The following is a 25,668-nucleotide window of genomic DNA, read 5'->3' on the forward strand; positions in this document are numbered from 1 at the left end:
CGATCATTAACGGGTTCCGAAAGGCTGGACTGCTGCGTGATGAAGAGGAGGACGCCACCACAGCTGAGGCCCTTCAGAGGCTGTTCGATTCCGACAGTGACGAAGAGGAGTTCGTTGGTTTTGAGAGCGTCAACGAAGGAGAGAGGAGAGTGGCTGACGAAGCCACCCTGAGCCTGTTCGTTTCCGACACTGAAGATGAGGACTTTGGTGGTTTTAGTACGCAGGAAGAAGACGGAGATGAGGATTAATGACTTGACTTTTCTGGTTACAGCCGTGTACTGCACCTTAGCCTAAAAGATGAAGACGAGGATTAATGACTTTTCTGGTAGGCTGATTACCGTATATTTTAAGCAGCCGTGTTGCTGCAACTTTAGGTTTACGCGCTTACTGTCGTGTTACAGGCACTTTATTTTGCACTTTAAAAAAAACACATTTAATTTAGCCATTGATATTGCCTCATCAAGCGCTGTAAGCTTTGTTTTTTGTTATGGTACTACTGTAGGCTATAATGTAGATAAATATTCAAAGATGTGCACACTTTTTCAAGGTTTTTCAAAAATAACCAAAGTTAAGTGGTGAAATGATTGTGACGCTATTAACTAATTTTGCTGGAATACGTTATGCAAATATGCAACTTGTTTGTTGAAATGTTAATAAATGGGAGCTTCCTCAAGCAGCCATCTCTTTCCCGACAATCCCCTCTGTGCACGAACCCTTACATATGGTAATTAAACATTAAAACACCTGCGGCTTATAGTCCAGTGCGGCTTATATATGTACACATCATTCAATTTAGCTGCTGCGGCTTATACTCCGGTGCGCCTTATAGTGCGGAAAATACGGTACATGGGACTTTCCAAGCAGACATACCTTGTTGAGGCAGCACTTGGCGATGGCCTGTAGCAGCTCGTTGGTCCTCTCAGGCTCATGGCCGGCTACAATGCGCGCCGGCTTGGCCGACAGGGGCTCGCCGTTCACCAGCATCACCACATCTAGGGCCTTCTGCAGGAACGCTATCTTAGCATCCTTATCCTGCAGGAGAGAGGGAGAGGACGAGAACAACTGATTTAGGAAGACCATCTAAATGGGAATGTTTTTCTTTCCTCTGAGGTTAGCATAACAAAACTGCTTGGACCTGTTTCTTTGCATCAGTTTTCTTGAGTGCATCCTCCATTGATATCACTGCACAGACCATCCCAAAACTGTGTCCTCATCTGGGATCAGTTTCCAGACAAGCACAGTTGAGACTACAACCTAAGCTCTGTGCCAACAGTAACATTAAGCTCGCCACTAAAGTAACCTTGGCTTAGTGATAACATATATCAAGCTCTACGTTATCGCCGTTCAGCCCCTGAGCTCTCCACGCCCTGTATTTCACAACACAGCTAATATTCAGGCTTTAAAGAAAGCGCAGTGGATGGGCCAGAGCAAAGAGTGTAGTGAGGTAGCCATTTTGTGCTAGAAGACTCAGTATACATTAGCTAGAACAGGTGGAAGGAAGGTGGTAGAAGGGCAGTGGCTGTATTTTTTAAAGCAAACACTCAAACCTTCAAGATGGCGTATTGAATAGACAGCGGTACAAATCACCTCAAGATAAAAACATAATATTCAAAAATCAGTAAGTTAGACTAAATATTAGCATTTCATATATTCGCAGTTAATAAAATTAAATCTGGATAATAACACAAAACATATCATAAGGCTAGAGAAATATAGACAAATATTACAACAACACCCAAACATGTCGGAAGATAAACGAGGAGAACCAATCCCCAAGAGAAAACGCGACTCGTCGACTGATACAGATTATTTATGCTTTTCACCACTGGGTCTGGTAAGTGTGGAAAGAGACCTGTTGAAGTCGATAAATGACAAACTGGGCATACTAGAGTTGGTCAGTAAGGATGTAAAGGAGTTGAAAGCTAGTCTTGAAATGAGTGACGAAAAAGCTGCGATAATGGAGAAAGAAACCAAAAAATTAAACGTGACAGTCACTAAGATGGAAACGGACGTTAGGGAACATAAAAAGGAGAACAACCTTCTGAGAGAAGCCTTACTAGACATCCAAACTAGATAAATGAGAGAAAATCTAGTACTTACGGGTATTCAGGAAAAAGAGGGAGAAGTAACTGAGAATAATGTGAAGGACTTCTTTCTTACAGCGCTGCAGATTCCACTCGAGGCTGTCGATAAAATCCAACTCGAACGTGTACACCGTTTCGGACAAAGGAGGACAGAAATACGAGTGTAAAGCAATGGTTAAAAGCCTAGGTAAAAGACTTGCTGGCACGAAAATCGGCATGAATGATCAGTTTCCGAGGGAGATTGCACAAATGCGCAAAGTACTGTATCCAATCTTCAAGGAAAATAGTTTAAAAGGGAAATGTGTTGCACTCGTTGTCGATAAACTGTATATTGACAACCAAATGTTCCGAGACACAAAGATTACTCCATGGCTATTCTGAAAGTTCTAATAGAGGAGTCGAATAATGGAACACCCAATACTAGCCATGATAGGGATTGTAAAGAACATGTATAGTATTTTATAAAAGGATAAGACGATATAACAAGAAAAGATAACAAGCAGAATAACACATCTTCAAATACAACTAATTAGAACATTGCATTTTTGGCAGGCAATTGTGGTTTTGGCGGACGGTTGTTGTGGTTGGTCCTGTGTTCTCCCTGGTGTCCTTTCCCCCTTGCGGCAGGCATGGGATGCAGGCGCGCGCTCGGCCCCTATCCTCCGCAATCAGCCATGTGGAGTGCGTTTTTGTGTTTGGAAAATTCTGGCGTTAAGTGAGTGAGAGGGGAAATGGTTGCATATCCCAGAACCAACGGGTGTCTATGAGCAGGGGTTGTGAGAGGGAGCTTTCAATTTTGTGTAGATGAGGGATATAGATTTTTAAATATAGTATACATCTAATCTATTTTTTTATTGTCCTATCATGATGGAACGATCCCCAACCCTATATCCTGGACACCCACCTGAGCGACCCATACACCAAAGAAAAGTTCCCATCTGTTTTATGGACCTGCTGTGAGTTGCCTATATGCAGCCAAAACAGATAAATAAATGCGGTCAGAGACCTACTTGAGCAGCACCGCCCCCTCAAGATTCTGAGCCTGCCTGGCAGGGTTGGTCCTACAAAGCCAGAGCCCCTGATGGGGGAGCATAATATACAAGGAAATTCTCAAAGCTGCTAATGAGAACCTTGACGACCTTGTACCTAGCCGGTGGGGATTCCGGTGGGGTACCCCCACCCAGGTAGTGGCAGTGCTGGCAACACTGGCTGCAGTAACCCATGGGGAGGGGGTCACACTCGGACAATCAGAGAGGGGGCTTACTATTGTGGCCCAAGTGGCACAAAATAATCAAAGGTATGACTGCACGGAGATGCTTGGGAAAAATGGTTACAACGGGGGACCAGAGTGTTTGTGTCTCAGGTGAAGAGGGTGGATCTGATCTCCATCACCTAGGATTGAACATACAGTGCTAGGAAAAAGTATTTGCCCCCTTTCTAATTTTCTCTACTTTTGCATATTTGTGATACTGAATGTTATCAGATCTTCAACCAAAACCTAATATTAGATAAAGGAACATAAGTGAATAAATAACACAACAATTACATATTTATTTCATAAACAAAGTTATGCAACACCCAATTCCCCTGTGTGAAAAAGTAATTGCCCCCTTACACTCAATAACTGGTTGTGCCACCTTTAGCTGCAATGACTCCAACCAAATGCTTCCTGTAGTTGTTGATCAGTCTCTCACGTCACTGTGGAGGAATTTTGGCCCACTCTTCCATGCAGAACTGCTTTAACTCAGTGACGTGTGGGTTTTCAAGCATGAACTGCTCATTTCAAGTCCTGCCACAACATCTCAATTGGGATTAGGTCTGGACTTTGACTAGGCCATTCCAAAACTTCCAATTTGTTGCATTTTAGCAATTCTCATGTAGACTTGATTGTGTGTTTTGGATCATTGTCTTGCTGCATGACCCAGCTCCGCTTCAGGTCACAGACGGATGGTCTGACATTCTCCTGTAGAATTATCTGATACAGAGAATATAAATAGATAGCCGTAATCGCAGTCAGACACACCTGGCTAACTTGATGGGTCGTCACATTCATTGTTTCGGATGCCTAGGCAACACCCCCCACAATTCAGCAGCAGCACACATAGCACATGCAGTTTTATTATTTTTGCAGGCCAATTATTGTCATATAAAATTCCAGGACCGTCACAGCCCTAGTGCCGCTCACTGTCCATCCCTATCGCTTTAGAGGGAGATCAGGCGTGTAAACACTCTGGTTGGCACTTGCCCTCGCTTTGTTCTAGGGCTGTCCTCAATTAGTCGACTGGTCGATTGTTTGGTCGTTAGGCTGTTGTTCGACAGATTGTTTTAGTCCAGCAGTAAGAAATATGTATGCATGCATGTACAGTACCAGTCAAAAGTTTGGACACCTTCTCATTCAACTTATTTATTTTTTAAAACTATTTTCTACATAGTAGTAAAATAGTGAAGACATCAAAACTATGAAATAACACATATGGATTCGTGTAGCAACCAAAAAAAGTGTTAAACAAATCAAAATATATTTTATATTTGAGATTCTTCAAAGTAGCCACCCTTTGCCTTAATGACAGCTTTGCACACTCTTGGCATTCTCTCAACCAGCTTCACGAGATAGTCACCTGGAATGCATTTCAATTAACAGCTGTGCCTTGTTAAAAGTTAATTTGTGGAATTTCTTTCCTTATTAATGCGTTGGAGCCAATCAGTTGTGTTGTGACAAGGTAGGGGTGGTATACAGAAGATAGCCCTATTTTGTAAAAGACCAAGTCCCATATTATGACAAGAACAGCTCAAATAAGCAAAGAGAAAAAACATTTATTTAAGACATGAAGGTCAGTATCTGGATAATTTCAAGAACTTTGAAAGTTCTTCAAGTGCAGTTGCAAAAACCATCAAGCACTATGATGAAACTGGCTCTCATGAGGACCGACACAGGAAAGGAAGACCCAGAGTTACCTATTCTGCAGAGGGTAAGTTCATTAGAGCTCCCAGCCTCAGAAATTGAACCCCAATAAATGCTTCACAGAGTTCAAGTAACAGACACATCTCAACATCAACTGTTCAGAGGAGACCGTGAATCAGGCCTTCATGGTCGAATTACTGCAAAGAAACCACTACTAAAGGACACCAATAAGAAGAGGAGACTTGCTTGGGTCAAGAAACACGAGCAATGGACATTAGACCGGTGGAAATCTGTCCTTTGGTCTGATGAGTCCACATTTTAGATTTTTGGTTCCAACCGCCGTGTCTTTGTGAGACGCAGAGTAGGTGAACGGATGATCTCTGCATGTGTGGTTCCCAACGTGAAGCATGGAGGAGGTGGTGTGATGGTGCTTTGCTGGTGACACTGCATCACTCTCCTTCTTGGTCAAATAGCCCTTAGACAGCCTGGGGGTGTGTTTTGGGTCATTGTCCTGTAGAAATACAAACTAAATTCCTTGACAACAGCTCTGCACTGCTCCGCAAAGCGCAAGAAGTATGAATGCCCTGACTTCTGCTGAGGCAATAATATCACCGTAAATGCTGCATGGCCAATGCAGACGTCCAATTGACCATGCGCCCAGATGCACTTCTCTCTCCAGAATGCGCTCTCTCCGGCCAATTTGTGCACATTCATTGTTTCATAACTTCATTGTGTGACTTGTTTGCGTTTGATTGTTAGTGTATATCAATTCCCCATTACATATTTCACCAGTAGTACATTTACTGTTAATTCCTTTAATTTCTAATCTACAATGTTTGTTACTTTGGTTACGGTCATTTCTGTTAATGCATTCAACATTATTATTCCAGTCTTTCTGTTATCATTGTCGGAGTGGACACATTGTTTGCAGAGTGCACAACCTATGCTACAATTGAGAAACAGTTTTGGTTTATTTAATTCCATTTATGAGTTAGCTACATGTCTAAACAAAAGACCCCAAGTTAAAGCATACTGTTAGGTAGCTAGCTGACGACCCATCAAGTTAGCCAGGTGTGTCTGACTGCGATTACGGCTATCTATTTATAATAATGCTAAAATATTTGTATCTGGAATTTGTCTTTCAGCATCAGTAGAACACGCCTGACTCTCCTCCACTAGTCATACAAGGAGAATGGTCTAATGCCTCCCATCAAAAAGAGAGCTGGCTCAAGCAAGCACAGGTTACACATGAAGCATAAGGACTTGCAGCGAGTGGTTAGCTTCATCAACAACTATGCAGAGGATAATGCAATAGCATTACCAGGACGCCACCCAGGACACAAACACTTTGGTGGAAAGCTGCTGCCATCCCATGTGACAAAAGCAGCAGTGTGGCTTCTCTACAAGGAATCGATGACACCACAGTCTGGACCTTCACTTCCTGATCACAGGCCACACCAAGTTTGCCCCTGACTGGTGCTTCGGCTTCATCAAGCAGCGCTTCAGAAAGACCAGAGTGAACACTTTGTTTGAGATTGCTGGTGTTGTGAAGGACAGCATTGTGACAGGGGTCAACATCCAACTAGTTGGACTAGAGGATGGTACAGTGCTGGAGGAAAGCTATGGCTGGCAACAACACCCGACTCCGTACTTCAGGCCGCTGCCACAGATCAAGCAGTACCAGCGCATCAGGTGAATATCATTTTCATTGCATTGTATGAGGTTATTCTTCTTATCTAAACTTGGGAGGTGAAATGATGTTGTGCAAGGTCGTAATGTCTTCCTGTTTTACAGCTTCAATGCTCTGGAGCCTGGTGTTGTTGTCGCCAAGAAGAGTTCGGACTCAGTCGTGACCAGGTTTCAGCTGCTGCGCAACGCTGACATCCTTCCTCCCATAGATGGTCTGCTTGTACAAGCACCACCTGGACTGGACACAGCTAGACAAACGTATATTTTTGAGAAGATCAGGGAGTTTTGCGACAAAGAGGCTATGGACATCACATGCCCTAAACCAAAGTCAAGGGCAGGACAGAAACAGGCTCTCCGAATTTAGATTCCCTTGTTCATGCGTGGTTCGGACGGAGCAGTCAACAGCACTATTTGCAGTGCCTCTATTTAAATGACTCGCTCCTAACACACGCCATACGTTGCTGCTAATATACACTACCATTCAAAAGTATGGGGTCACTTAGAAATGTCCTTGTTTTCGAAAGAAAAGCAATTTTTTGTCCATTCAAATAACATCAAATTGATCAGAAATACAGTGTAGACATTGTTAATGTTGTAAATGGCTATTGTAGATGGAAACAGCAGATTTTTAATGGAATATCTACATCGGCATACAGAGGCCCATTATCGGCAACCATCAGTCCTGTGTTCCAATTCTTGTTCTGAGAAATGAAGGCTCTTCCATGCGAGAAATTGCCAAGAAACTGAAGATCTCGTACAACGCTGTGTACTACTCCCTTCATAGAACAGCGCAAACTGTCTCTAACCAGAATAGAAAGAGGAGTGGGAGGCCCCGGTGCACAACTGAGCAAGAGGACAAATACATTAGAGTGTCTAGTTTGAGAAACAGGAGCCTCACAGGTCCTCAACTGGCAGCTTCATTAAATAGTACCCGCAAAACACCAGTCTCAATGTCAACAGTGAAGAGGCAGTTCCGGGATGCTGACCTTCTAGGCAGATTTGCAAAGAAAAAGCCAGATCTCAGACTGCCCATCTTAATCGTTTCTTTTTATTGGCCAGTCTGAGATATGGCTTTTTCTTTGCAACTCTGCCTAGGAGGTCAGCATCCCGGAGTCGCCTCTTCACAGTTGACGTTGAGACTGGTGTTTTGAAAGACTGACGAGTTTCAGAAGAAAGTTATTTGTTTCTGGCCATTTGTTTCTTGCTTTTCTTTCGAAAACAAGGACATTTCTAAGTGACCCCAAACTTTTGAATGGTAGTGTATTTATTATAATTTTTTCCTGCTGCTCAGCCACTTTACCCCTGATTGTATGCATATAACTACCTCTTCACTGATACTGATATTGTTATTAACACTATCTATTTCTGATATTGCTACTATGCAAGTAACCATTTGGCTGTACCGTTTACACCTTCTGTAGAGACCCATCCACTTAGCAAGATGTGGCTGGGGGTTATAGCATTTCTTTCACATGACCCATCAATTTAGACAAGTGTGTCTGGGTAAGCGTCATCTAATATTTATAAAATATTTTTATCTGCACACTTTCTGTTCACCTGGAATTTTTCCTTATTGCAGGCTACTACGTTTAGTCTTAATCTTTACTACACTACTCACTGTTTACTCACATGTGAATCCTTAAAGAGATGGGTGGGGCTGGTTTAAGAGGGTGTGAACAATGCTGAATGGGTGTAGACAAGGGAGAGCTCTCCAGTAGGTACCAAAACATTCAAAGACCATTTTCTCAAAAGTGAGTTTACAAGTTTATCAACTTTCAAAACAGAATTACTTTCCCATTGTTCCTCAAATGCAGTGTATGATATACCATTTTGAGGCTCTGAGTCTCTACTTTTATCCAATGTAAAAACACAATTTCAAATTTTGCTACATAAGACCGATTTGAGCCGGTCGGTCACAAATTGCATTCCACATGAGAAAGGTTGCCGACTCCTCGTGTAGCCTATTACCGGCAACTTCAGGAGAGTAATGACAGAATCTGTGAAAGCTAGCAGGAGTGGGAGGAGAATAGTTGTGTCAGGTTAAGTTTATTTGCTTCTGGTTATCTAGATCTCTGATGCCCTCGAGGCATTTCTTATTTCATCAAACCTTAAGCTTAAAGCATCAGATAAGCTCAATGCTTATAGTTGATTTTATTAAAACACATAGGGTGTGTCTATATGGAAAAATACACGTTTAAAAATTTAGACGAATCGATTGGTAACCACAGATGACATTCGGTCAACAAATATTATTTTTTTGTCAGGGACAGCCCTACTTTGTTCCCCCTCTGGGTTTCCATTCTGCTATTACCACATCTACCTACTGTTCTCAGGCCAGTCTCTCATACTGACTTAGGGCCAGTTGGAGAGAAAAGTGCCTGAAAGCTGATCTCGAGTCAGGTTGCGTGTCTGTAATAATGTGGGTGAGTATGGGTTTACACTTCTAAATTGTATGTGCCAGGTCAAACCATTACAGGTGGTCTCTCTGAAACTGATCTTAGGTCAGTTTGGAGGACGGATGAGGCCACCCTATGGGTTTACAGTCTCCTGCCCTATTGGGTGAGAAGATGGTTGTCTCGCAAAGACTCTGACCCCAGGTCAGCCAGTGGTCTGATAACACAACAGTGTGGCATTACGCCACCTCTGATACGGCCTGAGTCACAGCCCACTGACCACTCTAGTACTGAGAGTTTTAGGTTATATAACTACACAAGCCTTCTTGGGTTACACTCATGCCATGTCATGGCTGGATGTTTTTCACACACAGGCAGAGTGCTGGAAGTGACAAACACACAAAGATAAGTGTAGGCAGAAACACAGTGAGATGATATCTATCCACTTAGTGTTAAAAAGCCCCCGTCTAAGCAGATAGTGAGAGTCTGATTCATTCCCAGCTCACAGAGCAATCACTGTATGAGATAGGCCTAAAGGCTTCTGCATGCTTTGGTTCGGCTGGCACGTAGCTGAACTCAGCTAGCCGAACGAGTGTGCTCACATACTCCCTTAAAAAAAACACCTGAAAAAACCCTTGCCGAAGACCATAACGAACAATTTCTTCATAATATATGAACGAACTATTCCGGTTGGAAAGCATGCGGACGCCTTAAGAGCTAGGCTATGTATCATTTATTTCATAATGGCTGTGAAATAGACAATTACTCATTCGATCTGTCACAGTAGAGTATAACTACTAGGCCAAATCAACATATTCATAGGCAGGGGGCCTACTACATGACTTCAGTCTGTTCTGGTGTTTCACAAAATTCCTCCAAGTGATCAAATGGAGAAAATGTGTTACCTTTACATTGTCTGACTTCATCTCCGTCTCTGCATAGAGTCCCTTCATGAAGCCAGTGGTCCGGATCACCTATAGGAGAAAAGACAGCATACATTGCCAAATGAGGCAGCGGTTAGCCACTATATGGTTGTAATTATCAATGCAGTACAGCATGACTGATTTTAAGCCGTTCATTTTGAGCCTATGGTGTTGGGGAGGGAAAACCAAATAAAGTCAGTTAGTAAGTTATATTCAATACACGTACGCTAAATTCAGTGGTCAACAAGACATTGATAATCATTACAATTGACCCTTTGCTAAGCCCCGGCACTCTTGGTTAATATCTTGGTTAATGTTGCAACCTCAGACTTCATTTTCCCGGGAAGGTCAATTTCCCATTCAACCACTGGCGAAATCCCCTCACAACGATCTCAAACTGTTTCTATTAAACACAGATTACCCCTTGCTAATTAGGAAACTCCTGGGTATGTTGTGGTGGACTGTCATTATGATGGCGAAGGTGCATGAAGATGGAAGAATTCTGATATTATGTCATTGTTTTTAGCACTACCCATAGAGTTCTTAAACTATGGCGCGCAACATGGTTCAATGTGCCAGTACATCAGCACAATCTACTTTTTCGTTTTTTCAAATTGCCGCCTTCCTGGAGCTAGAGTAATGGAGAGCAATGTACAATAAAGCAAACCTAGCATTTGTGGTAAGTACATGGGGACCGTCATCTTTATGCACCTTTGTCATTGCTTCACAGGAACCTGGTAAAATTGTTTGTAGGCTATGAATGGCTGACTGAATTCACTGTCAGCATGCAGTCAAAGCTATAACCAGCAGATGTGAGTTGTAGTCATAACATTGCTAATTTAGCTAACATAAATTGAGAAAACAAGTTACATTAATCCTTAAGTCTATTGACGCACTCTAAATAACATTTTTTTAAATATCCCCATCAAAGTAAAGCGAGAAATATCTATTTTTTGCATGGGCTGCGTCTCAATCCACTGTAGCCGCCTATGTCGGCCTTCCGCATCTGCAATGGAAGGTGGCCGAGTTATAGCTGTGTTTGTCAGACCATGAGACATCCCAAAAAAATCGGTCTTCACGAAAACATCTGTAGCATCCGAACTGTTTCAGCTATAAGCTAATATGATGGTGTTCTCCGATTTGCTCTACGACCCCCACAAGTGTCACGGGACTCGTCTGAAGGTAACCCATACAAACGAATGGAAGTATGGATGTAGTTTTGTAGCATCAAAAATAAGGGGTTAAATATGTGTCCAAAAAACAAAAAATATTTCCTGAGCTTTCTTCTATCTCCTAGATATAGGACAGACACTTCAAAACCTTATTCCTTGCTATTACTTTTTGACATGTACAGTGCATTCAGAACGTATTCAGACCTTCCCTTTTTCCATATTTTGTTACGTTACAGCCTTCTTTTAAAATGGATTAAATAAATCAAATTCCTCATCAATCTACACACAATACCCCATAATAACAAAGGGAAAACAGGTTTTTAGAAATTTTAGCAAATATCTTATTTACATATGTATTCAGACCCTTTGCTATGAGACTCGAAATTGAGCTCCAGGTGCATCATGTTTCCATTCATCATCCTTGAGATGTTTCTACAACTTGATTGGAGTCCACCTGTGGTAAATTACATTCATTGGACATGATTTGGAAAGGCACACACCTGTCTATATAAGGTCCCACAGTTGAAATTGCATGTCAGAGCAAAAACAAAGCCATGAGGTCAAAGGAATTGTCTGTAGAGCTCCGAGACAGGATTGTGTTGAGGTACAGATCTGGGGAAGGGTACCAAAAAATGTATGCAGCATTGAAGGTCCCCAAGAACACAGTGGCCTCCATCACTCTTAAATGGAAGAAGTTTGGAACCACCAAGATTCTTCCTAGAGCTGGCCGCCCGGCCAAACTGAGCAATCAGGGGAGGTGACCAAGAACCTGATGGTCACTGACAGAGCTCCAGAGTTCCTCTGTGGAGATGGGATAACTTTCCAGAAGGACAACCATCTCTGCAGCACTCCACCAATCAGGCCTTTATGGTAGAATGGCCAGACGGAAGCCACTCTTAAGTAACAGGCACATGACAGCCCACTTGGAGTTTGCCAAAAAGGCACCTAAAGGACTCTGACCATGAGAAACAAAATTCTCTGGTCTGATGAAACCAAAATTGAACTTGTTGGCCTGAATGCCAAGCGTCGCGTCTGGAGGAAACCTGGCACTATCCCTAAGGTGAAGCATTGTGGTGGCAGCTTCATACTGTGGGGTTGTTATTCTGTGGCAGAGACTGGGAGACTAGTCAGGATCAAGGGAAAGATTAACGAGAGCGAATTAGAGAGATCCTTGATAAAAACCTGCTCCAGAGCGCTCAGGACCTCAGATTGGGTTGAAGGTTCACCTTCCAAACAGGACAACTACCCTAAGCACACAGCCAAGACAACGCAGGAGTGGCTTCGGGACAAGTCTCTGAATGTCCTTGAGTGGCCCAGACAGCGCTCGGACTCGAACCCGATCGAACATCTCTGGAGAGACCTGAAAATAGCTGTGCAGCGACGCACCCCATCCAACCTGACAGAGCTTGAGAGGATCTGCAGAGAAGAATGGGAGAAACTCCCCAAATACAGTTGTGACAAGTTTGTAGTATCATACCCAAGAAGACTCGAGGCTGTAATCGCTGCCAAAGGTGCTTCAACAAAGTACTGAGTAAAGGGTCTGAATAGTTATGTAAAATGTGAGTTTTATATTTTTAATAAATTTGCTAAAATTTCTAAAAACGTGTTTTTGCTTTGTCATTATGGGGTATTGTGTGTAGATTGATGACAATTATTTAAAAATCCATTTTAAAATAAGGCTCTAACGTAACAAAATGTGGAAAAGGTTAAGGGGTCTGAATTCTTTCCGAATGCACCGTATGAATGTGTTATTCAACACGTTTCTATGGGCTATAGAAAAAAACATTATTATAATAAATAATTAGACCTAAAAGGGTTATAAAATTCTAAATCAAATAGATAAAATATATTTAATGCGATTAAATGGTGAGCTTGTGATGTCAGAGTCAGCAACAGTTGCTATCCATTGGAGCACTGTGATTGGTGCCCTAAATTCTGGGGTGGGGTTTAGTGAAGGGTCGATTGTGTCATCCATGCCAACACACTTATCAAATATGCATGAGCATATACTGAAAGGTGAGAAACTGAACTGAAGGAGGAGAGAGAGACTACCAATTGAATGGGGTTAAGAGTGTACTCAGCTCTGCTGCTCGTGGGAACAGCACTGGCCAAACGCAACCTGAATGACCTATATGACAGACTAGCTCAGAGTGTGTTCTGTCCAGAAGATGATGTAGTCTTGTGCAAGTGGATCTGTCAGTCTGCTCTGCCTGGATAATCTTTGCTGAGCCTGGTATAGCTTGTGGCACAGACCCAGCCACTGGCAAACCCTCTAGCGAGGAAGCCATTTTCACAGCATCACACTCAATGTGCGTACAGTGCCTCCGGAATTATTCATACCCCTTGACTTATTCCACATGTTGATGTGTTACAGCCCAAATTCAAAATTATTTCAAATTATTTGTTTTCTCATCCATCTACACACAATACCCCATAATGGCAAAGTGAAAACATGTTTTTAGACTTTTTTTATTTTTTTGAAAATGTTACACAGAAATGTGTCATTTACATAAGTATTCACACCCCTAGGTTTATACTTTGTAGAAGCACCTTTGGCAGCGATTAAAGCTGTGAGTCTCTGGGTAAGTCTCTAAGAGCTTTCCACACCTGGATTGTGCAACATTCGCCCATTATTCTTTTCAAAATTCTTCAAGCTCTGTCAAATTGGTTGTTGATCATTGCTGGACAACCATTTTCAGGTCTTGCCTTAAGATTTTCAAGTAGATTTAAGTCAAAACTGAAGCTCGGCCACTCAAGAACATTCAATGTATTCTTGGTAAGAAACTCAAGTGTAGATTTGGCCTTCTGTTTTAAGTTATTGTCCTGCTGAAAGGTGAATTCATCTCCCTGAGTGGTTTCCTTCCTCTCCGGGAACTGAGTTAGGAAGGACGCCTGTATTTGTAGGAGGGGAGAAACCAAGGTAAAATAATTTAATAAAGGGATATTCAATGTCAGATTATTATTTTTTCCCCATCTACCAAAAGGTGCCCTTTCTTTGCGAGGCATTGGAAAACCTCTAGTCTTAGTGTTTGAATCTGTGTTAAAAATTCACTGCTCGACTGAGGGACCTTACAGATAATTGTATGTGTGGGGTACAGGGATGAGGTAGTCATTCAAAAATCATGTTAAACACTATTATTGCACACAGAGTGAGTCCATGCAACTTATTAAGCAAATTTTTACTCCTGAACATATTTAGGCTTGCCATAACAAAGGGGTTGAATACTTATTGACTCAAGACATTTTTCAAAAAACATTAATTCCACTTGGAGATTATAGGGTATCGTGTGTATACCAGTGACAATAAGTAATCCATTTGAAATTCAGGCTGTAACACAGCAACATTTGGGAAAAGTCTAGGGGTGTAAATACTTACTGAAGGCACCATTTGAGGGCATGTAACTGCCTGTCCCATGTCCCTGCCATCATGATACTTGTTATGTCAAGTACAAATTACAGTGGATTTAGAATCATGATCAATGGTCTGCTTTTTATGTTATTTAGGCTATAACAAGTAAGCATATTACAAGCAAGCACCACCCTTCCACAGTGCCATGTCTTCATGTTGCCATCCTAACTAGTTAGTTAGGGAAGACAGCCCAATTCCAAACAAGCAATCCAGCTGCATTTAGGGATAAGCTCATTGACCGTAATTTCGAATAGGAGGTTAGGAGGACTCATTTCATAACAGGGATGACACCCTCACAACACTTCGGTGACAAAAAATAAGTATCCGTACCTGCTAACTAGCTAGTACACTTTAGCTAACTAGTGCAGGGGAAGACATTCAATTTGTTGAAGGATAATGTTTTCAACCGTTTCATGAGTAATTATTTCATATTTGTGACATAGATAAAGTGAGAAGTCACATTTTCCGGAGCCACGACTTGGTTTTGTTTGCTAAACCAAGCAGACAGGAGTGCCTAGCAACGTCGAAAAACGACGCTGATTTGATAGCTAGCTAGGACAGGTAGTTAATTATCATGACTCAGTCTCAATGCTGAAACGTTGGTTGGCTGGTTTTTACAGGGGATAAATGGTAGTTAGCGTAGCTATAAAAGTCTTCAAAATCCCTTCTAACTAGCCAGCTCTCTCTGTAGTTAGTAGCCAATATTAGCTAACTAACGAACTAGCTTAGCAAGCTAACATTACCTAGTTAACTAGCTAATCACTCACCTCACTGAATATGTCGTGCAGGTATCGAAACGGAGGTTTGCTGAGCAGTTTTTCAGTAAGAGGTGGTTTCTTTATCACTTTCCCTAAAGTGTCTTGGGTCTTTTTGGCCACTGAACCGTCCATGGCAGCTGTTCAAATGATAAATTCCCCCAAAGTTATTGATAAAAATGAGACCGTTCTCCCATCAACTCTCCTGTCGCTATGTCAATTGCATCCAATCCCACAATGCAGCATTAATCTGAAATGCGCTTGTGCTAAATCAGAGATACTGGATATAATGGCGAGATGCTTGTGTCTCCGTCCTAACAGTGGGGGGCGGGACAACTCCGATATAAAGTGTGTTTTCTCAAAGTTGCCGGGATGTCATGTGCATCAAACTTATATCAGTACACTCGTAACAACCTAACCATTACGAAGCTTCTATTAGATCAAATAAGCCTCATGTATAAAAATATCAAACGACGACAATGTCCCACCACTTTCTGAAATTGCATTTTTGTCCCCCCCAGTTTTATCATTGGAATGTGATACAAAACGAGGCAACGGTGTGCTTTATGTGTGCGGTCTCTAGGCTGTTCGGCAGGTTTATCTGACTGGATAAAAAATAAAAAATAATGTCCTAAAATCCCTTGGTAATGAATACACCCCTGTTGCTGACCATGGCAACAAAAACAATCAATGCAGTCAAAACGTTTTTGTTTTTTTAAACGTTCCACAAGTTGTACAAATTAGAGAGAATTTAGTTTCTAAATTGAGAACATGAACAACATAACATTCTCTTCATTTTAAAACTGTCATGTTCTCAATCCAAAGATACAAGAGCAGAAAGCATAGATGCAGTAAAGCGATTAATGGGACGCAGACCGTGGGGGACAGTAGGAAGACGCTGGCTTGGATATAACAAAGTGGATATTCCTCAAATCCGTCATGATTCATGTATTGTAACAGGCCCACAATGTGGTTACTAAAGTCTGATTTGGATATATTTGGCTGTTTTCGCTGCATAACATTTAGAAGTAGTCCCTTTTCAGGTTTAGAAGAAGTGACTGCTAAATGCTAACTGCTGTTAGTATAAACTGATAGCATAGCTAGCATAGAAAAATTGATGGTGGTAGTCAAATTCAAGAGCAGCTAACTTCCTGGGGAGCAGCTAACATCCACCAATTTTACACATTTTGCCATTGGGCAAAGAGAAACATATGCAGTTTTATAACTTCTCATTCTATTCTACACATTTTGCCATGAGGCTGAGAGAAAATGTTGCTGTTTTAAAGTTAATTTATTGCAATTCTACACATTTTGCCATGTGCCAGAGGAAAAGTTGCAGTTTTATAGCTCATCTCATGCTATTCTACACATTTTGCAATGTTGAATTTTAAAGCTAATTAAAGCTTAAAAATAGGTGTGTTGACTGTGACAAAGGCACTGGATTATCAGCTGTCTTGTTTGCTAAATGAACAAATGAAATAGGCAGTGGCATGGTGTACAGTATACAGTGAGGGAAAAAAGTATTTGATCCCCTGTTGATTTTGTATGTTTGCCCACTGACAAAGAAATGATCAGTCTATAATTTTAATGGTAGGTTTATTTGAACAGTGAAAGACAGAATAAAAACACAAAAATCCAGAAAAACGAATGTCAAAAATGTTATGAATTGATTTGCATTTTATTGAGGGAAACAAGTATTTGACCCCCTCTCAATCAGAAAGAGTTCTGGCTCCCAGGTGTCTTTTATACAGCTAACGAGCTGAGATTAGGAGCACACTCTTAAAGGGAGTGCTCCTAATCTCAGTTTGTTACCTGTATAAAAGACACCAGTCCACAGAAGCAATCAATCAATCAGATTCCAAACTCTCCACCATGGCCAAGACCAAAGAGCTCTCCAAGGATGTCAGGGACAAGATTGTAGACCTACACAAGGCTGGAATGGGCTACAAGACCATCGCCAAGCAGCTTGGTGAGAAGGTGACAACAGTTGGTGCGATTATTCGCAAATGGAAGAAACACAAAAGAACTGTCAATCTCCCTCGGCCATGAGAACGGTGAGGAATCAGCCCAGAACTACACGGGACGATCTTGTCAATGATCTCAAGGCAGCTGGGACCATAGTCACCAAGAAAACAATTGGTAACACACTACGCCATGAAGGACTGAAATCCTGCAGCGCCCGCAAGGTCCCCCTGCTCAAGAAAGCACATATACAGGCCCGTCTGAAGTTTGCCAATGAACATCTGAATGATTCAGAGGAGAACTGGGTGAAAGTGTTGTGGTCAGATGAGACCAAAATCGAGCTCTTTGGCATCAACTCAACTCACCGTGTTTGGAGGAGGAGGAATGCTGCCTATGACCCCAAGAACACCATCCCCACCGTCAAACATGGAGGTGGAAACATTATGCTTTGGGGTGTTTTTCTGCTAAGGGGACAGGACAACTTCACCGCATCAAAGGGACGATGGACGGGGCCATGTACCGTCAAATCTTCCCTCAGCCATGACATTGAAAATGGGTCGTGGATGGGTATTCCAGCATGACAATGACCCAAAACACATAGCCAAGGCAACAAAGGAGTGGCTCAAGAAGAAGCACATTAAGGTCCTGGAGTGGCCTAGCCAGTCTCCAGACCTTAATCCCATAGAAAATCTGTGGAGGGAGCTGAAGGTTCGAGTTGCCAAACATCAGCCTCGAAACCTTAATGACTTGGAGAAGATCTGCAAAGAGGAGTGGGACAAAATCCCTCCTGAGATGTGTGCAAACCTGGTGGCCAACTACAAGAAACGTCTGACCTCTGTGATTGCCAACAAGGGTTTTGCTACCAAGTACTAAGGCATGTTTTGCAGAGGGGTCAAATACTTATTTCCCTCATTAAAATGCAAATCAATTTATAACATTTTTGACATGCGTTTTTCTGGATTGTGTTGTTGTTATTCTGTCTCTCACTGTTCAAATAAACCTACCATTAAAATTATAGACTGATCATGTCTTTATCAGTGGGCAAACATACAAAATCAGCAGGGGAGCAAATACTTTTTTCCCTCACTGTATAGCCATAGAAGCACTGTGACATATGCCTCAATGCAGTCATATTCAGGGCTTACTGGGGATGTGGCTTTCAGTTAATGATTTTTTGGCAACCCATCCCATGAGAGTGAATGTCATTCCAGTTAATTTATTCTGTTATATTTAATAAAATATGACTAACCCAGTGCACTGCTTGCTATGAATTCTGATGGTGTTTAAATGTTTAGGTAAAAAAAATATATATGTCCCGTTTGGAACACTGACAAGTAGAGAGAATAAAAAATATAAAAAATATGTACAAAATAAATAAAACAATTGGGGTAGGCCTGGCTCCCCATACCTGTTTGGTGAGTTCTGTTGTCTACAAAAAGACCTGCAAATCAAAACCAAGTTACTGTCAGCTTGGACGTAGGCTACAGACACTCCTCTAGACACTCCTCTGTGCCTGTGCAATAGGTAAGATTTCTATATTATTGAACAACATTTCTTAGTTGAAACTTGTAATATTATTGTGTTCACTTGATGCAACATTTGAATAACCTGGTTGGTGTATAGGCCTATCTCTGTCAACATTCAATAATGTTAAAACCTTAATTTTGCCTTTGGCAATTTGGCAGAAGAAGAAACAGACTGACACCAAATCAGTTGTTTGAAGTTACGCATACATGAATATGATCTGTGCAAACTCTAAAAAACAGTATACTGGTACAGGGTTTTATTTTAGAATTTTAAAATACTAATAGACAAAATGTCATAATCGAGAACAGGAGTACTTTGAGGAAATGGGACACACATAACCAAACAGGATTGGCCTGTTTCAGTAGGCCAATACAAATATCTCTACTATTAATTTAGGCAATTGTATTGAGATAGGCCTACCCCTAAATGGCACAAGGCAAGTGTTTTTGGAAGGGGTTCCTTTTTTATGACACTTGACTTTTATATGGTCAAGACTCAAGTTATAGGTTGATACATTGCTATGTTTTCATTTATAAAGCCCTTTTACAAAAAGTCCAACCATACCGAACATCATTACTAAACTTTAGACATACGAGTTACCACACCCGGTCTCAGGGATGGCTAACTTTTTGTAATTTATGTAATTCAGGGCTCATCTGTAAAAGAGACCTTGGTCGAAGTATGACTCCCTGGTCAAATAAAGGTTAGATAAATACATATTAATAAACATACAGGTATTACATTTTTATGTGCCAATTCACTGTGCCATTAAGGCACATATAATTGTAATGGAACTGGCCAATCCTGTTCTGACACAAAGCATGCAACGCCTTCATTAATTGCTCAGTTGTCAGATCCCAAAATCAGGATCATTGGCATGCAGAACAAAATACACAAGACATATCACATTGCAATTGTGTTGTTTGAGTTCTAAGCGCAAAGGGTGTGTGAGAGAATTCAGAGGCAGATTAACATAGTTGAGTATGATGTCCACCACCCGAGCATGAAAAAGTTGTCTCATTGTGACAGATTGGTAACATGAATGTAAACTGGCCAGTGCACATGAGATTTGGTGCCAGGGTTTTGAATAGGGTCCCATGTAAAAATATTTTTGAACAGTTTGACTTGACTGCTTCCTCCTCTCTCTATCTCAGAACTGATGACCACCATGTATTGCTGGTCTCTCTTCGCATTGCTCTTTGTCACCTGTATGGAAGTTTCCCTACAGAAGAAAACAAGGCAAAGCCCTCAAACTCTCTCAAGAGGTAAGGCTGATGTATCAATGTATCCTAGCCCCACCCCTAACGTCTATTTAAGTTTACTACACTCCCAGAAAAAAAGGGTTCTTCAGCTGTCCCCATAGGATAACCCTTTTTGGTTCCAGGTAGAACCCTTTTGGGTTCCACATAGAACCTTCTGTGGAAAGGGTTCTACATAGAACTCAAAAGGGTTCTACCTGGAACCAAAAGGATTCTACCTGGAACAAAAAAGGGTTCTCCTATGGGGACAGCTGAAGAACCCTTTCATGTTCTAAAGCACCTTTTTTCTGAGTGTACTAAAACAGTTCTCCATCCCCATTACATTAACACCAAATCCATTAATTCTGATTTCCATCCTCAATTTTGTCTCAGGATGGGGAAATTACATTACCTGGGTCCAGACCTATGAGGAAGCCCTGAAGACAATGAAAGAAAGGTAAGACAAGATTAGACAAAATACACAACAAGACATCAAATTGCAATTGTGTTGTTTGGTTAGTGGCATATGTTTGACAATTAGAGCAGTCTTTCAAACGTCTGAGTGACATTTTTTATTAAAGCCATCTGCTTACGTTACAGCCATATCCTCACAATTATTATATCACATTTACAATTGACATTTTAGTCAATTATCAGACACTTTTATCCAGAGCGACTTACAGTGCATTCATCTTAAGATAGCTAGGTGAGACAATCACATATCACTGTGCCCCATTAATTGAACCTGTCCAATGAAACTAATCAAACTGTAACGGAAATCATCATATTTATTATATGGTTGCATCCCAAATGGCACGGGCAACATATTCACTAGATAGCGCCCTGGTCAAAAGTAGTGCACTATCAAATAGGAATAGAATAGGAAATAGGTTGCCATTTGGGACACACCCAGCCTGTGTTCTCTTATCTCCATAACGACACCAGGGACTTGGGACGTTGTGCTTCTCTGTAAACATATCCACCCACTACTTATTCTGCAGTGGAATGTGTTCTTTTTTTTGTCTGTGTCCTCATATTCCCACAGTAAGAAGCCTCTGATGGTCATTCATCACATGGAGGATTGTCCTCATAGTCAAGGTAATACTGCTGTGCTTTCATACTCACACATACGTCATCTAACCAAACAGCCCCAACCAAGGTCTTTGTTGCCTTACAGTTCAAGTAATTCTGGTCTTGTATCAACATGTCTCTAGACATGATCATTTGTAAAGGCTTGTATGACAAATTCCACTTTATAAGGATAAAGTGTGTTGAAGTTAAAGGTGAGCTTCTCACTAACTGTCATTCTGTCACACTTCCTTCCACAGCTCTGAAGGCGGCGTTTGCTGCTGATAAAACCATTCAGAAAATGGCCCAAAAGGATTTTGTTATGCTCAATTTGATGGTAATTGATAACATTTTATTGCTTTTCAACATAAACTCATTGGAAGCAATGAAATTATATGGTTATAACCATATCCCAATCACAGATCATACATTGTATCATGCATTTCATTATTTCCTTACTTGGAGGTAAATATTAGAATTTAGATGTTAAATAGATGATAGATGTTGATTAGAAATGTATATTTTGATTTATTTTTCAGCATGAGACTGAAGACACGAATCTGGCACCAGATGGCAACTACGTTCCAAGAATCATGTTTGTTGGTGGGTCTCTTCTACTATGTCATCTCACTTAGGAAATAAATCACCACTTATTCTGAATCCCCAACACATCACTCACAATGTCCAATGCTTGCTGTGAGATCTTTGATGCAACTGTATTCAGTGCCTCACATAACTTTATTTTAAATCAGTAGCCATTTGCCTAAGAACCACCAAATAACTTACATGTGTGGGTCTTGATCAAGGGATCAATGTAATTTATGTCGCCATAGTGTTAGAAATGGAATAGTATGAATAAAGCATTACAATCTAGTTATGCCCCCATAATGATGTATTATGTTTTGAAGCTTTGGCAAAGTGCTCCAAAATAGCTCTCCTCCCCACAGATCCATCCATGACTGTGCGTGCAGACCTTGCTGGGAAGTACAGTAACCACCTGTACACCTACAAGCCGAGCGACGTCCCATACTGTGAGTGTCCCTCTTCTTCCCTAATGAGGTCCTATGAGAGTCAGACATCCTTCTGTTGCCTGCTTAACACACACACACACCTGTTTTCCAATAACACAGATTGCACTTACTTGGTTCTACTCCTTCTTCCTTCACCTCATCCACTAACTAGTTGAGAGGAGAGAGTTGGGAGATGCAACCGCAAAATAATGAGAATATTTAAGGCTAGTTCTTAGCGGGAGAGAAGGTGGGCGGTTGAGGGGGTGGATGAATACTTCATAAAGGTTTTACTTTACTTGCTCAAATGAAAAGCTGAAAAGTTAAAGAACAATTTTTATTAGTCAAAAATTAAGCAAATTATTACTGTAGTTGCTCAAAGTGTAAAATAATTAATTGTTTGGTCAATCTACACTACTATCAGAACAATGTAAAGCAGGGTTGGGCCATTTAAATTCAGTCAGTTCTTGAATTGGAATTCCAATTCTCTTCCTGACATGAAACGGAATTCACCCCTTCCCTGGTAAACAGATTCTTACCCAAGCTTCTTGTCCCTCTCTCCATAGTGGCCGAGAACATGAAAAAAGCCAAGCTTCTACTGCACACTGAACTGTGACCTCACAGCCTTATAAACACTGTACCCATAAGCAACTGGGCCCTTCCCTGTCCTGGGATCAACAGCAACAACCAGAGGGGTTCAATGAGTCTTGGACATTCATATTTTTTTACACAGAATGTATACAATAGATGATCAATAAAGATGAATGACAGTGTGCAGTGTACTGAATTTGTTGATGTTCTTTTGCTTTTGACTCCAAATGCTAAAACAGACAAAATATATACATTTAACATTATATGGACATTGTCTCTGAGGGTTGTTGACATTACTTAATTTTTGAAGAATGCAAGAGGATGCAAACATATTCAAATATTCATTTAATAGATTTAAGACTTATCTGCTCAGTGCTTAATAGATTTACAATGAGGGCATGTACAGTGCCCTCTGTAATTATTGGGACTGTGAAGCATTTTTTATTATTTTGTCTCTATACTCCATGAGGTGAATGAATTGTGAATAATTATGAGTGATAAAGTTAGATGCACAAACATCATACCCCCAAGACATGCTAAACTCTCACCATTACAATAACAGGGGAGGTTAGCATTTTGGGGGGGATATGATATTTGTGTGTCTAACTTTCTCACTCAACATCATTCATGATTCATTCAGTATTATCTGTAATCATGGTAGCATCCACATTCATGTAGAAGTGTTTAGAAACATATTATATTCTTATTTACAATAAAAGTGACTCCAAAATGACAATACATTATTTACCATTCACAAACTTGATGCAGTCCATTAATCACATCACTTCCTGTTGAACGTGGAATGAGGCAGCGCTCGGTTTGTTGTTTTGGAAAGTTCTGAAAGTGTCTGAAAAAGTGTTATATTGGAAAAGTTTGGTTACTAGCTAGCTACCTATTGATTTTGGATCCCTGCGGCGCTGTTGGCATCAGATGCTGGGACCGCTGCCCTCTGTTCGGGGACCCTTCCGGCCGAGGGTCTGATGATGAGCTGCTTGGCGTGGCAGCTGGCCTAGCTGCCACTGTTGGCGGTCTATCAAGCTAGCGCGGTTAGCACTTGTGATTTTACCGGGCTTGTGGCTGTCTAGATCCCTACCGTCTTCCCTGCGACCTGCCGTCTGGAAATGCGGGGAGTAACAGCGTAGCCTACATTGCTACCATGACAAAGACCAAAGCCGGTGGGAGTACCATTGAGGAGAGTGGTGTCTGTCTATCACAGGTGAAGGATCTCCCAAGGGTCAACTCGATGAGTTTAGACAGATTGTTGTCATCTTGCTGTTTTCCTAAGTCATTAAGAGAGGACATTAGTGTGCAAAGCTGTCATCAAGGCAAAGGGTGGCTACTTTGAAGAATCTCAAATATCAAATATATTTGGATTTGGTTAACACACTTTTGTTTACTACATGATTCCATGTGTGTTATTTCATAGTTTTGATGTCTTCACTATTATTCTACAATGTAAAAAATATTAAAAATAAAGAAAAACCCTTGAATGAGTAGGTGTGTCCAAACTTTTGTCTGGTACTATATATATACACTACCGGTCAAAAGTTTTAGAACACCTACTCATTCAAGGGTTAAACAAATCAAAATATATTTTATATTTGAGATTCTTCAAATAGCCACCCTTTGCCTTGATGACAGCTTTGCACACTCTTGGCAACTTCTAAAGTTTCTTCAAGTGCAGTTGCAAAAACCATCAAGCGCTATGATGAAACTGGCTCTCATGAGGACTGCCACACTGCCCCTCCAAGCAAAAAGGCAGTAACTGCTCATTTGGTCGAAAATTATTTAATGTCATTTTTGCTACATGAAGTACATGCTTAATCATGTGGACAAGTATCCTGCCTCTATTGTATTGTGTTTTGGAGAAAATGGGGGTCATATTAGCAGTAACTGCAGAAAGTTACTGTGCATGACTAAGTTGCTTTGGATAAAAGCGTCTGCTAAATGGCATATTATTATTATATTATTATTATTATTAATTATTATTATTATTATTAAATCAAGGTAAATGGCAGTAACTGAACTTACTGCCTTTTAGCTTGGTTTTAACCTGCCCTTGGCTGCAGTTACAGCCTTTTACCTTGATATCATATTTTATTCTGACGGTGATACAATCGAACCTGTAGGACACCGACTGACAGCTACACACACACACATTGCTTATCTATGGACACAACATCATGGCACAGCATTCCCGGGGGTAAATAATGGTTGAACTTGCTCTGAAACGCAGACACCCAGCCACCGGTAAGAACTAGCTAGCTAAGTAGATCTGAGAACATAATTAATTAGCTAGCTACCGGCTCCCATAAGAGGAGATCTGCAATTGATACTAACTTCAATCTATTAGCCCTATAATGAATTATATTCTGAAATGTCATCTGATGGTTTCTTTGAATCAATACACCACACACACAATATCTAGCCACCTAGCTAGAACTGACGCGCCCCTACCAAAATGTAAAAACCTACCTAGCTAGCATTAGCATAAAGCAATAGATTTAAAATAAAATAAAATTTTATTTGTCACATACACGTGTTTAGCAGATGTTATTGCGGGTGTAGCAAATTGCTTGTGCTTCTAGCTCCGGCAGTGCAGTAATACAGTGAGGGGAAAAAGTATTTGATCCCCTGCTGATTTTGTACGTTTGCCCACTGACAAAGAAATGATCAGTCTATAATTTTAATGGTAGGTTTATTTGAAAAGTGAGAGACAGAATAACAACAACAAAAAAACAGAAAAACGCATGTCAAAAATGTTATGAATTGATTTGCATTTTAATGAGGGAAATAAGTATTTTACCCCTCTGCAAAACATGACTTAGTACTTGGTGGCAAAACCCTTGTTGGCAATCAGAGGTCAGACGTTTCTTGTAGTTGGCCACCAGATTTGCACACATCTAAGGAGGGATTTTGTCCCACTCTTCTTTGCAGATCTTCTCCAA

General features: G+C 41.0%; 2 protein-coding genes across 4 annotated transcripts in view; one reads left to right on the forward strand and one right to left on the reverse strand.

Annotated features, from left to right (window-relative positions):
* LOC121536649 (TRAF3-interacting protein 1-like) overlaps positions 1-15,563 on the reverse strand; it is a 40,457-nt gene extending 24,894 nt beyond the window's left edge. For all 3 annotated transcript variants that reach the window (XM_045206547.1, XM_045206546.1, XM_045206545.1), the window contains exons 1-3: positions 15,340-15,563; positions 9,974-10,042; positions 871-1,032 (exon numbers count right to left, since the gene is read on the reverse strand). In XM_045206547.1, the coding sequence (XP_045062482.1) occupies positions 871-1,032; positions 9,974-10,042; positions 15,340-15,462 (354 nt within the window). In that variant the 5' untranslated portion in view covers positions 15,463-15,563. The remainder of the gene's footprint in view (positions 1-870; positions 1,033-9,973; positions 10,043-15,339) is intronic.
* Positions 15,564-18,732: 3,169 nt separating this feature from the next.
* LOC121536222 (anterior gradient protein 3) lies at positions 18,733-22,902 on the forward strand. The gene is made up of 8 exons (XM_041843490.1): positions 18,733-18,813; positions 19,971-20,081; positions 20,448-20,511; positions 21,100-21,152; positions 21,383-21,459; positions 21,662-21,725; positions 22,070-22,153; positions 22,696-22,902. Exons 2-8 carry the CDS (start codon positions 19,976-19,978, stop codon positions 22,743-22,745), a joined length of 498 nt encoding a protein of 165 aa, XP_041699424.1. The 5' UTR covers positions 18,733-18,813; positions 19,971-19,975; the 3' UTR covers positions 22,746-22,902.
* Positions 22,903-25,668: the final 2,766 nt, after the last annotated feature.

This window comes from Coregonus clupeaformis, chromosome 23 (genome assembly GCF_020615455.1).
Source record: "Coregonus clupeaformis isolate EN_2021a chromosome 23, ASM2061545v1, whole genome shotgun sequence".
Taxonomy (NCBI): domain Eukaryota; kingdom Metazoa; phylum Chordata; class Actinopteri; order Salmoniformes; family Salmonidae; genus Coregonus; species Coregonus clupeaformis.